Raw genomic sequence first — 13,689 nt, 5'->3', positions numbered from 1 at the left:
CTGAATAATTTCACTGAGCATAATGCCTTCCAGATTCCACCAAGTTATGAGATTTCATAGATTCATCGTTCTTTATTATTATGCAGTATTCCATTGTGTGAATATACCATAATTTATTTATCCATTCATTTGTCGATAGGCACCGTGGTTGCTTCCATCTTTTCGCTGTTGTAAACAGTGCTGCAGTGAACGTGGGTGTATATATCTGTTGGAGTAAAGGCTCTTATTTCTCTAGGATATATTCCAAGGAGTGGGATTGTTGGATCGTTCTATTTCTAGCTTTTTAAGGAAGCACGAAATTGATTTCCAAAGTGGTTGTACCATTTTACATTCCCACCAGCAGTGTATAAGTGTTCTAGTCTTTCCACAATCTCTCCAGCATTTATTATTTTGTGTTTTTTGGGTTAATACCAGCCTTGTTGGAGTGAGTTTGTATCTCAGTGTAGTTTTGATTTGAATTTCTGTAATGGCTAATGATCGTAAATATTTCCTCATGTATCTGTTAGTTGCCTGAATGTCTTCTTTGGTGAAGTTCCTGTTCATATTCTTTGCCCATTTTTTAATTGGGTTATTTGTCTTTTTGTTGTTGAGTTTTTGCGGTATCATGTAGATTTTATGGATCAGATGCTGATTGGAATTGTTGTAGCCAAAAATTTTTTTCCAGTCTGTAGGTAATCTTTTTACTCTTTTGGTGAAATGAAATCTTTGAATGAACATAGGTGTTTGATTTTTAGGAGCTCCCAGTTATCTAGTTTGTCTTCTGCGTTGTTAGTAATGTTCTGTATACCGTTTATGCCATGTATTAGGGCTCCTAGTGTTGTCCCTGTTTTTTCTTCCTTGCTCTTTATCATTTTAGATTTTATATTTAGGTCTTTGATCCATTTTGAGTTAGTTTTTGTGCATGGTGTGAGGTATGGGTCTTGTTTCATTTTTTGCAGATGGATATCCAGTTATGCTAGCACCATTTGTTAAAAAGACTGTCTTTTCCCCATTTAACTGTTTTGGGGCCTTTGCCAAATATCAGCTGCTCATACGTGGATGGATTTGTGCCAGGATTCTCAATTCCGTTCCATTGGTCTATGAATCTGTTGTTGTACCAGTACCAGGCTGTTTTGACTACTGGGGCATAGTATGTTCTAAAGTCAGGGAGTGTAAAGACTCCCACTTTATTCTTCTTTTTCAGTAATGTTTTACTTATCTGGGGCCTCTTTCGCTTCCATATGAAGGATACAATTTTTAACTTAGAGAAAAGTTGCAAATATAGTGAAAGAATATCAGAACATCCATTATTCAAATTCACTAACATTTTTCCTGGTTTGCTTTATAATTTGTGCACATGCCCGTGTGTGTGTAAAAAATACTGTTTGAGAGTAAGCTGGATGTATAGTATTCATTTTTATGCCTAAATTCTTTACAGAAAAAACCAGATATTCTCTTACATAGTTCTAGCACATCTAATCAAAGTCATGAAATTTAATGTTGATATATAAAATTAGTATCTAATCCAGAGACCATATTCAAATTTTGCCAGTTGTGTTTAATGTAGGAGCCCTGTAAGATGGGTGGTTCGAACCCACTAGCTGCTCTGGGGAAGAAAAATGTGGCAGTCTGCTTCTGTAAAGATTACAGCCGTAGAAAATCTATGGGGCCGTTCGACTCTGTCCTGTAGGGTTGCTATGAGTTAGAACTGACTCGACGGCAGTGGGTTTGGTTTGTGTTTGACATACTTCATAGCATTTTTTTTCTCCCCCAGTGCAGAATCCAGTCCAGGAGCACACATTACATTTATTTAGTTAGCATGTCCCTGAGAAGCTGCAGCAATTTCTCAACTGTTCTCTGTCTTTCATAGCCTTGGCATTTTTTAAGACGACAGAGCAGTTATTTTGGACAGTGACCCTCAGTTTGTGTTTGTGTCACGTTTCTTCATGATTCGGTTCAGGTTATGTGTTTTTGGCAGGAATACCATAGAAGTGATGCTTTGTCCTTCTCGGTGCATCATGTGCTTTCTCAGAGGCACACGGTGGTCACGTGCCCTGTTGCTTATGATATTAAGTTGATCGCTTAGTTAAGGTTGTCTCTGCTAACCATTTAGTAACTTTGCAAAATTACTGTTTTCCCTTTGTAATTAACAATTTACAAGGAGATAATTTAAGACTGTAAATATGCATATTATAAGCTTTTACCCACTATTTTCCAGTATCCATTAATGATGTTTACTGTGACTATAAATTTAAAATATTTTTATATCCATCTTCCCTGATTTCCAGCAGTGGTTGTGCCTAGCATTTAGTGAATGCTGATTGTATGTTAAGGAGCCCTGGTGACGTAGTGGTTAAAGCAATTGACTGGTAACTGAAAGGTCAGCAGTTCCAAACCACCAGCAGCTCTGTGGTAGAAAGCTATGACAGTCTGCTTCCATAGAGGTTTATAGCCTTGGAAATGCTGTGGAGTCGCCGTGAGTCAGAGTTGACTCAATGACAGTGGGTTTAGTTTGGTTTGGTACTATATATTAGTAACAGAGTAGTAATATTTTTGAGAGAATGTCAGGGTATAGCTTGTAATTGTAGAATCCTGAAGGGTGTGTTTTGTTCCTAAATCTGGTTAATCATCAGAATTACTACAGGATTTAACAACAAAAAAAAAGGAAAACAAAAAATGATGTTTGGGTTCAACACCTTGGAATTCTTTATCCAAGAAATATGTTACAGCAATCTCAACTGAAATCCCAGCAGTATTTTTATAGAAATTAACAAGCAAATTCTAACATACCTGTGGAAATACAAAAGATCTAGAGTAGACAAAGCAACCTTGAAAAGGAACAAATTTGAAGGAAATATGCCACGGGATTTCAAGGCTTATTTGAAAGCTATAGTAATTAAGACAGTGTTGTATTGGCAGAAACATAGACAAATAGTTAGTGGGACAGAATATACTCTGCCAGATTTCAAGTCTTATTATAAACCTGTAGTAATCAAGAAAAGTGAGATAATAGCATAAACATAGATCGGTAACCCACCCACAGTTGATTTTGCTAGTACAAAAATGCTAAGACAGTTAAATCGGGAAAGGGTGATCTTTTCAAAAAGTGATGCTTGAACAATTTGAAAGCATATATGAGAACATGAACCTCGACCCTTACCATATTAAAAAAAAAAAAAAAAAACCCTTACCATATATACCCAAAAAAAAAACCAAACCCACTGCCATCGAGTCGATTCCGACTCATAGTGACTCTATAGGACAGAGTAGAACTGCCCCATAGAGTTTCCAAGGAGTGCCTGGGGGATTTGAACTGCTGACCTCTTGGTTAGCAGCCGTAGCACTTAACCACTACGCCACCAGGGTTTCCACCATATATAGCATATACAAAAATTAACTCAAAATGAATCATAGACTTAAATGTTGTGAAGAGAACTAATCCATTAGTCTTCTTTACCAGTACACTTAGAAATGACATAACTTAGATCATTATTTGTATGCATTTCTTAACATTTTTTTTAAGGAATTATTTGTGAGATTTATTTTAGATAGTTGAATCGGAATACATATTGAATTATTATATTTAGGATGTTTTAATTTTAAATTTGATTCATGGTCACATTTTAAAAATGCTTCTGAGTATTTGAAATAGAAATTATTTTCCTGATTTCACTGAGTAATTTTACACATTTAGGAAGATGAACCACAGGAAGATGCTAAAGAATTGCAGCAAGGGAAACCATATCATTGGAGAGACTGGTCAATCATTAGGGGAAGGGATTGCTTATATATCTGGAGTGATGCAGCAGCCTTGGAATTATCTAATGGCAGTAATGGATGGTTCAGATTTATCTTGGATGGAAAACTCGCCACCATGTATTCAAGTGGTAGTCCTGAAGGTGGATCAGATAGTTCAGGTAACATTTTCTTTCAATTAAAAGATTTTACTAATTTCTGTATTCCCATAATTTGTTTTTCTGCTCATGTTTTTATTACTGTGGTCATAGAAATAACATACATTTAATGATCATATGACCAGTTTCTTTAATATAAACAGAGAAAAAGTATTGTACCCTGAGAGCATTTCATAAATGCTGTTTTATTCTATGAGACAAGGAATAGTATTTTACACTGCTGTACTTCGGGCCCCAACTGTCTCTACTTTTAGTCTCTCTAACCTTCTAGGTAAATCCGCCTTCTGTCATGTGTTAAGTCGTATGTGTATGTTTCTGTCTCAGGTTATGTCTTTCCCCCGAATCCTCGTATTTTGAAAAATTATTCCCATAGGATTACTTTTATGCCTGAACCTAAATAGTTCAAACTGGTGGGAAGATACCAAAGAACTAAACTCTGTTAATTTCTTATTATGAAAAATTGGTATTCCAACAGGTAATTTCTTTTGTTTTGGAACATGAAATATTTGAAAGGAATGAGGTTTACAACAAGCATTTTGTCTTTATAGAAAGCAGAAGTGAGTTCTTAGAGAAGTTACAAAGAGCCCGAGGCCAAGTAAAGCCATCCACTTCTAGTCAACCTATTCTGTCAGCACCAGGACCCACTAAACTTACCGTAGGCAATTGGTCACTAACATGTTTGAAAGAAGGAGAAATTGCTATTCATAACTCAGATGGTCAGCAAGCTACGATATTGAAAGAAGATCTACCTGGTTTTGTATTTGAATCTAATAGAGGAACAAAACATTCATTCACTGCAGAAACTTCTCTGGGTAAGTATGTAGGCGTGTAGTTGGCTTAGCAGGTAATAATAAATGTGTATGTTAAATTGCATAGCATATGCTCTATGAAATGCCCTTTTTTTTTTTTTTTAAGGTTCAGAATTTGTGACTGGCTGGACTGGCAAAAGAGGCAGAAAACTGAAATCTAAGTTAGAAAAAACAAAGCAAAAGGTATATTTGTGGGATACCTTGTTTTTCTGTCTTTTATACTGGCTTGGTTAAGTTTGAATGGTAGATTAAAAGCATTTAAAAAATAGACCGTGTGTAACTTAAACTACTCTAATATGTCATATTTTTAGTTTTGCTTTTTCTGTGTTCATTATTTTATTTTCCACAGTACATGTGTATTTATTACAATTTTTATACGTGTACTAAATATACTAAACAAGGTGGAAAATAAAAATACGAGATAAAATTCAGATGATTTTAAAATTAGTTGTTATTAATATCACAGAAACTTTAAACTCATACCAAAATAGTTATTAATGATAGTAATATTTTTACTGATACAATGCCATTGGAAATACATCATCGTATTTTTCCAATCCTGATTTTAACACTTAGTGATGTAGCAAATTGAATGCTTGGTTCTAGGTTGAGATTGTTTTAATGCTTAGTTTTAATGGCATCTTAGATGAAAATCCTGTTTCCTAAAGATGCAGGAACAAACGCATTATTGGCTCCACTTTCAAAATCACAATATTAATTTTAAGTTTCACTTACCAGTTACGTAAGCTTTTTTTTTAAGTAGGGCTAGTGTATTTCTATCTTGACTTAACGTCAGTTGTTCATGTATGTTATTTCATTTTTTAAAAAATAAAATATTGTCATAGTTAAGAGTCAACATTTTCTGGTGGCAATATTTTTATTTTGCCTATAATAGTGATATAAAGTAGTTTTTCTATTACAGTATGTAAAGAATGCTTTGTATGTGTTTGGGATTAGGGGAGGGTACTTGTGTTTTTTATGCTGTTGGCCATAGAAATGGTAATAATGGATTTTGTTCGGAGCAGTATTTTTTTAGATGAAGGTGTTCATGTTGTCAGTTGCAGTTGTTCATATGCATACTGGGTCATCCCAAAGATATTTTCAGATGCTAGACCTTGGGAAGAAAATAGATTTAATTTTTTTTTTTAAATAAATGTGTATTACCTCTGTAGCTATATATATTCGCTCATTATTGTTTCTGTATGTGTTTAAAAAGAGTGTGAGGCCAGAGATTTCTTCTAATCCAGGCCTTCTTATGGGCATTTGAAAAAGAAATATCTCACTCAATTGAAGATAGTCATTAGATATTAAATGGAATTTGACCTAAGTAATTCTTAATAAAGCTTAATACCATTCAGCTACTCAGGAGTTCCTTTAAATACCTGCTGTGTTGTATTAAACAACCAGCTCTAGGTTAAATCATAGGGAATTGAAGTTTCATAAAATAAAAGAAAAATAAACCACTGAGAAGTCTCATGTTTTCAGTTCCTTGAAAATGTATGATCATTGATTTAATTTCTTGAACTGAAATTAGTAGCAACTCAGTGATCAAGTGGCTGTTCTTTTGTGATTAAAGAAGTATTTATCAAAATATAGTAATTTTAGGTAAAAATAATTTTAAGTGTTATTTTTAATAGGCTTTATTTAAGCTGTTCTCTGAAGAGATTGTCTCTTTAAAGTTGTTCGGTATGCAGAAGTTCCTATCTTTTAATTCTGAAAGGCATAACAAAATAGAATGGAACAAGGTTTTATTAAATAGTTCAGGGAGTAAATTATTTTTCATTAAAGAATATGCTGGGTTAGTTTGTGATTTAAATGAACCCAGATAAATCCTAAGTTTACCCGAAGCATACATTTTAAAAGAGTGTTAGGTACTAAATTTCATCCACCTCAAGCCTGGGACATGTAGGGGTTATTTTCTTAAATAACTTTATTTTAACTTGAATCTGAGGTAATCAGTACCCAAATGAACAAAATACAATCACACCTTCTCATGAGGAATAGGTAAATATGAGTGTCATGTACACTAGGTGTGAATTTGTAAATAGAAAGAGACATGAAACCTAAGGGATAATTACAATATTAAAAGGGTCAACTCTGATTTATGGGATTGCAGGTGGTTTTTCTTAAGTTTATTTGTATTTTCCAATTGTTTTACTCTAAAACAGATTACTTTTGTAAAAAGAACGTTAATTTTTTACAGATCGTGTAAATTAGATTCAGATGCATACCTATTTGATTCATGAATAAAAAGTTTAAATAATTGAAAACAAAAATTCTAAGACTTCATTTTACCTAGCACACTACTAAAACCTAGGGAATTTTTTCAACTGTTAGAACTTTTGATATAATGTGAATGGAAGTATAATATTTTTTGAAAGTTGACATGGAACCAACTTTCTAATTCTTAAAATTGCATACATACAGGTAGAAGGGACTGTTGGGTAAAATTATTAATTAGAGTAAAAATTCCTACTTGTTGTTTGTTTTGGTAGGTACGAACTATGGCTCGAGATTTATATGATGACCACTTTAAAGCTGTTGAAAGCATGCCTCGTGGAGTAGTGGTAACACTCAGAAACATAGCAACTCAGTTAGAGTCATCTTGGGAACTTCATACAAATAGACAAGTATGTCTAAATTCTAGTTTCTAGATTTTATGACACTCAGTGAATCTCAATTTACTGTTTTCGCCTCTTTTATATTCTGGTTATTGATTAGAGATTGTTAGACTGTAGCCTATGGTCAAAATCTAACCTACTACGTGTTTTTGTGTGGCCTGTGAGCTCAGAATGGTTTTTATATTTTTAAGTAGTTGAAAAGAAATGAAAAGAAAACTATTTTATGGTACATGAACATTATCTGGAAATCAAATTTCAGTGTGCACAAATAGTTTTATTGGGTCACAGGATCATTTACATATTGTTTCTGACTGCTTTGGTGTTGTAACAGCTTAGTTGTATTGTTGTGACAGAGACCATATGGCCTGTATGTCTAAACTGCTTACTACCTGATTCCCACAAAGAAGCTTGCTGACCCCAGTAGAGATAATTTGCTTTAATAATTTGAACTTCTTAATGTTGTTTACTGTCTTAATTTATTTTCATGATAATTCATATTCTGGTAAATAAGTATTTTAAAAGGTAAGCTTATTTTTTTATTGTCTTCATTAAATTTCTCTTTTTCTTTTAGTGTATTGAAGGTGAGAACACTTGGAGAGATTTAATGAAGACAGCTTTAGAAAACCTAATTGTACTTTTGAAGGATGAAAACACAATTTCACCGTACGAAATGTGCAGTAGTGGCTTGGTACAAGCGCTTCTTACTGTTTTAAACAATGTAAGTTTATCAAGTAGTAAGGAAGTTAAAAGTATAGTATAGTTTTAAAAATTATTTATAACACAGGGACTTTTAGTGTGTTTTGTCAAGAAATATTAAAAAGCTGAGTAATTAATGTTTCTAATTTCTCCAACCTTTCTTTTAAGTGGCGTCATTAGTTGAAGCCAGTTGAATTAATTGAGTCTACTTTGATTTCTAAGTTCTGCAGTTATAATCTGTTCGAGGTTTTGTTGAATAAAACACTCACTTTAGCTTAAGATTTAATGTTATTTTTTACTGCTCTGATTTCTTTATAAAACCTGTTGCCATTGAGTCAGTCGATTCTTATAGTGACCCTGTAGGTCAGAGTAGAATCGTAGGGTTTCCAAGGAGCGGCTGGTGGATTCAAACTGCCGACCTTTTGCTTAGCAGCCAAATGCTTAACCACTGCACCACCAGAGCATAAGTTATGTAAAAAGAACTTAGTCTACAGATCTTCCTTCTTAAAGTACCTAAGTTAAATGCCATAAAATTAATTTATGAACATCGATAGTTTAGGAAGTTTATATGAATATTTGACAGAAGTATTTGTTAATAACCTTATATTTCTCTTGAATTTTGTGTATATTGAGTATCTATTATTGTGGTAAAATTTTTTCCTTTATTTTAGTGAAAGAAAATATACATATTATAACATTTTAACAGAATACACTTGTAAAAAGTGAAAGTTTTCTCCCATTTCAGTTCTACTTGCCACTTTAATTTCTTGATTTAAAAAAAATAATAATAATTTATTGTGATTTTGGTGAGAGTTTACACAGTAGATTCCCATTTGACTATTTCTGTACATTTTGTTCAGTGACATTAGTTACATTTTTTTCACGTGTCAACATTCTTTAATTGCGTTCTGGTTGTTCTGTTTCCAGCCTCCTAGTTTGCCTGTCCCCTTATTGTCTCATCTTCGTTTTAGAGTAATTGATGATCTTTTGGTCTCATAGCTGGGTGATTTTTTAATGGAGGGCTGCATTCACAGATAATATCCTTTATTTTGTGCACTGATCTGTTATTTTGCTAAAAGGTGACCTCGGGATAGTTGTAGTTCAAGGTTTAAAGAGTATCTCAGGGCGATAGTCTCAGGGAGTCCTCCAGTCCCAACTGGTGCAGTGAGTCTGGACTTTTTAAGAATTTGAGTTCCGTTCTGCGTTCTTCAGTTCTATCAGGATCCATCTATTGTGGCCCTGGTCAGAACGGTCAGTAGCGATAGCCGGGTTCCATTTAGTTCTTCTGATCTCAGGGTAGATAAGGCTGTGAATGTCTTGATCTTAATCATTATACATGGTGGTACACTCTGAAAGGATCCTCTTTAACTTCAGTCTTATATTCCTTTCATTAATTTTACTATTTGAATGTGTTTGCATTTATGAAATTACAGTTATATGACATTATATCATTAGGTAATACCTATGAAATCATGGTTTTGATACACTAGTTATATTTTTTTCTACAACTCATTGAATATGTACTGTTGAAAAGGAAAATTTCCATATATCATCTGAAATCACCTTTCATACTACATTTTGGTGAACACTGATTTAGCAGAACAATTGCTGACTACACTATAACATATAATGATTCTACTCAGGCTTTATTGGTAATTCTTATGATAATATTCATCTCTGCATGAGTTTTTAATAAATTTCAGTTAAAAAGGGTTTTTTGTACACTTTCTATTTTTTAGAGCATGGATTTAGATATGAAACAAGATTGTAGTCAACTGGTAGAAAGAATAAATGTTTTCAAAACAGCCTTTAGTGAAAATGAAGATGATGAAAGGTAAAACTTCAAATTTCCTTTAATTTATTCTTTGCAGTGTTTGCACAGATGTATATTTCCTTTGAAATAGAGTATGATATAATGCTTATACACTCGAGGAACTAAAGTTTTAACAAAATTTTTAAAAATTTTAAGGGAATTTAATTTAAAAAGTAGTTTATGATGTAAATATAAAATAAGAGGAAACTTGAGAAATATTTTCTTAACCTAATGGAATAAAAGTTTAAATTATATATTGGCTATGGATATAGCTGATCACAGCTTAAGTTACATTTCTATTTAAGATACAATTGGAAATTTGAAAAATGATTGATGACATTAAGTAATAATTGTTCTTTTTATGTGATAATATGATTTTTCGAGGATACATACTGAAAATATTTCTGGATAAAATGATATGCTGTCTGGCATTTTCTTCGAAGTATATGGGGAGGAAAGAAGTGGGTGTTGATATAGATAGATACAGATGGACCATTAGTAGATAATTGTTAAGAAGCTGGGTTATGGGGTGATGGGAGTTCATCATACTATTTTGTCTACTTTTGTATGTGATTGAACTTTTTCATAATAACTAAAATTTAATTTCATTATTTAAAATACCATTTTAATGAATGCATATTATGTTTTTTATACATACAATAACTTATTGAAACATTCCTGTATAGAATATTTCATTTCTTTGCAGATTTTTGTTAATATTAAAACTAGCCTCAGTGGACCATCCTTTTATATAAGTTTCTTCAAAAAGTTATAGATAATTAAAAAAAAAAAATTTGATGCAGATGGTCAGATTATTTTCTAGAAAGGTTATGCCAATTTACAGTTTAACCAATAACATGTGAGAAAGTATATCTTATTATTTCCTTGCTATCAAATATTATTATTTTTCAAACTTTGTTGCTTCATATTCTTTTGTATATATCAAATTTTTCATAATAAAATTGCTTAAACTTGAGAAAATGACACATCTGCTTTGAATGCAGTTAATAAGGATTTTATTACAAAAATGAAGTATTCTTTAATAAAGGACTTTGAGTTGTGAAAGTAAGATAGAGAGAGAAGTAGTCTAACACAAAATTAAGCTTCTCTTTGTGTTCATGAGCAAAGTAGGGTCTATATGAGGTTGGTTACTGCTATTGCTACATGAATTTTTTGCATGCAATCTTATAAAAACTTTCAGCAATTATTTTTTTCCTCACAGTCGACCCGCAGTTGCATTAATTCGAAAGTTAATTGCTGTACTAGAATCTATTGAACGTCTACCTCTCCATTTGTATGATACACCGGGGTCCACATATAACCTCCAGGTAACCATGAAAAATGCAGTCAGTATTATTGAGCTGAATGTAGTTAGGGATAGTCTTACACTTTTTAAAAATTCTTTTCCTTTCATGTTGGATTAAAATAATAATTCTGCTTAGTCTTTAAAACTTTGACTTAAATCCCATTTGATTGATACTTTTTAGTGACTATTGAATGCGTTGGTATTTCTGGTCTATTTTGTTAAATCACTATGGAAAGTGATGCATTTATTTACTCCACAAATATTTATTGTAAGTAATTAATCATATTTGGTAGATCGTAAGTGGAAAAAGATACTCTAGCAGAGAAAGCAATTCCCCTGTTCTGGAATTATGAGTCAAGTCCTTTCCTTGTCTCTGTGTGTATCAGTGTATTAAAAAAAAAGTGAAAGTCCTTTAAGTACACTTTTTTTTTTTTTAATGTCGTTCTCAGTGTCATTGGTTAGAGCCAGATGACCTCTGCCTTTGCCATTTCTTTTGATCCTTTGGGAAAGCTGTCATTATCACTTGGTTTTATGGTCTCTTTTCTTCCAAGACATTATTTGTTTGATAGTCTCAATCATTCATTCAGTTATTCTTTTGTTAGGAGGTGTGATCCAGATGTGAACAAGCAAAAGAAGCAGCTAACATTCCAGCCGAAATTTTTATTACATCTTCTGTAGGTTACTTTAGTAATTTCTAGCAGATCCTTCTTCCTTGAATCTTGCCTTTATCCAGCTTGTCCTGCATTACATTGCATGGAATAGATTCTTTCAATACAGTCTTTAATAAGTGACTAAGAATCTACATTTACTCAAACAGTGTCTTCTCCCACAAACAAAACTTGCCATACCCCCGAGAACCCAGTAGTGTTACATTAGCATTAGGCCCCAGACTAGAGAGCTTGTCCAGGGTTTTATATTACATTTAGTACACTTGACATTGTGCCATACTAAACAGATGCCCAGGGCCACTTTTTATTTTGTTTCAGACATTCTGATAGAGACCAGGTAGGGCCCATTTTATGGTGCATCTAAAAGTTTTATCCCTGGTACATCAGTGAGGTGGAAATGGATCACAAAGATTCAGAATTTGGCTGCTTTTATAATCTAGCATTTTTATCATGGACTTTTGATTTTCAGACAGTTATGCAAGATCCAAAGGCTGGGAGACCCCACAGTGTACCCTCTGGTAGTTTTGCAGTCTGCAGTGTTACCAAAATACACATTGTTGTTGTCCTTGGTGGGTTTGAACCACCAACCTTTCAGTTAGCAGCTGAGTGCTTAACCACTGTGCGCAAGAACCCTGTTGCTGTCAAGCCTATTCCGACTTATTGCAACCCTGGAGGGCAGAGTTGAACTGCTCCATAGGGTTTCCAAGGAGCAGCTGGTAGATTCAAACTGTCAGCCTTCTGGTTTGCAGCCGAGCTCTTAACCACTGCACCACCAAAACCAAAACAAACCTGTTGCTGTTGAGTTGACTCTGACTCATAGCAACCGTATAGGACAGAGTAGAACTGCCCCATCGGGTTCCCAAGGAGCAGCTGGTGAATTCCAACTGCTTACTTTTTGGTTAGCAACTGAGCTCTTAACTACTATGCCACCAGGGCTCCTGGGCTCTTTTAAAATATACATACAGATATTTGTTATGTCTTTTAAGATTAATTAAGATTAGTTAAGATTGATAAAGAAATGAAGCTACCTGAAATTGCTAGTCCATACTTGTCACTTACTAGAATGCATTGGACCAAAGGTTATCTTGTATTTTTTTTAAAGTTTATTAGCCATAGATTATTTAATGTAGTTTAGCTTTGAAGAAAATAATTAGCTCAACAGCTACTTTTTTAAAAAACTTACCTGGAATATTGAAACTTACAAGTTTGATATGTAATACTTCTGTTAGAGTATTATATAATTTTATTTAAACCACATGCTGTTGAAGTCGTGTAGAAATTTTAACCAGTTAATTGTCTTTCTTGATAGCTGTTATGACTTATTCAAGAGGCCCCTCTCCTTTTTTTTTTCTTAAACATCTAGTAGAAAAACATTCGTTCGTTCTTCCCTTCCTTTATGCTTTATAAATCTAAATTGTGTTTTCTGAGGAGAAAGGCAAGGTATTTTCTGAAGTATTTTGATCATTTCTTTGTAGATACTTACAAGAAGATTAAGATTTCGGTTGGAGCGTGCACCCGGTGAAACTGCTTTGATAGACCGGACTGGCAGAATGTTGAAGATGGAACCCTTGGCTACGGTTGAATCTCTAGAACAGTATCTCTTGAAAATGGTGAGTGTATGGCAAGGGAATGGTATTCTCTGCAACAGCTTTGCTCTTTAGAGAACGAGTTTGAGAAATAGGAATCCAGAGATTATGGTGATAGTGTGATTCTATTTCTAGGAATTTATTCTAAGAAAATAATCTTACATGCACCATAAGTGCTTTTTACATAAAGATGTTTATTAGTTATGTGTAGTACTGAAATAGTGAACAAAATTTTAACCAATAAGGGAATGTCAAGTAGATAACTATTTCTATTCATTTGAATACTATGTAGCTGTT

The 13,689-nt window shown here is 33.4% G+C and overlaps 1 protein-coding gene across 4 annotated transcripts in view; it reads left to right on the top strand.

The window, feature by feature from the left end:
- Positions 1-13,689, top strand: part of HECTD1 (HECT domain E3 ubiquitin protein ligase 1) — a 96,419-nt gene that overhangs the window by 50,323 nt on the left and 32,407 nt on the right. For all 4 annotated transcript variants that reach the window (XM_010588571.3, XM_023546072.2, XM_010588572.3 and 1 more), the window contains exons 13-20: positions 3,674-3,896; positions 4,442-4,705; positions 4,809-4,885; positions 7,198-7,332; positions 7,895-8,041; positions 9,759-9,853; positions 11,055-11,160; positions 13,282-13,416. In XM_010588571.3, coding sequence (XP_010586873.1) covers positions 3,674-3,896; positions 4,442-4,705; positions 4,809-4,885; positions 7,198-7,332; positions 7,895-8,041; positions 9,759-9,853; positions 11,055-11,160; positions 13,282-13,416 — 1,182 coding nt within the window. The remainder of the gene's footprint in view (positions 1-3,673; positions 3,897-4,441; positions 4,706-4,808; positions 4,886-7,197; positions 7,333-7,894; positions 8,042-9,758; positions 9,854-11,054; positions 11,161-13,281; positions 13,417-13,689) is intronic.

The sequence above is a fragment of the Loxodonta africana genome, chromosome 10 (genome assembly GCF_030014295.1).
Source record: "Loxodonta africana isolate mLoxAfr1 chromosome 10, mLoxAfr1.hap2, whole genome shotgun sequence".
NCBI classification, from domain to species: domain Eukaryota; kingdom Metazoa; phylum Chordata; class Mammalia; order Proboscidea; family Elephantidae; genus Loxodonta; species Loxodonta africana.
Note: the sequence above shows the minus strand (reverse complement) of the source record. Positions and strands in the feature narration are given on the sequence as shown.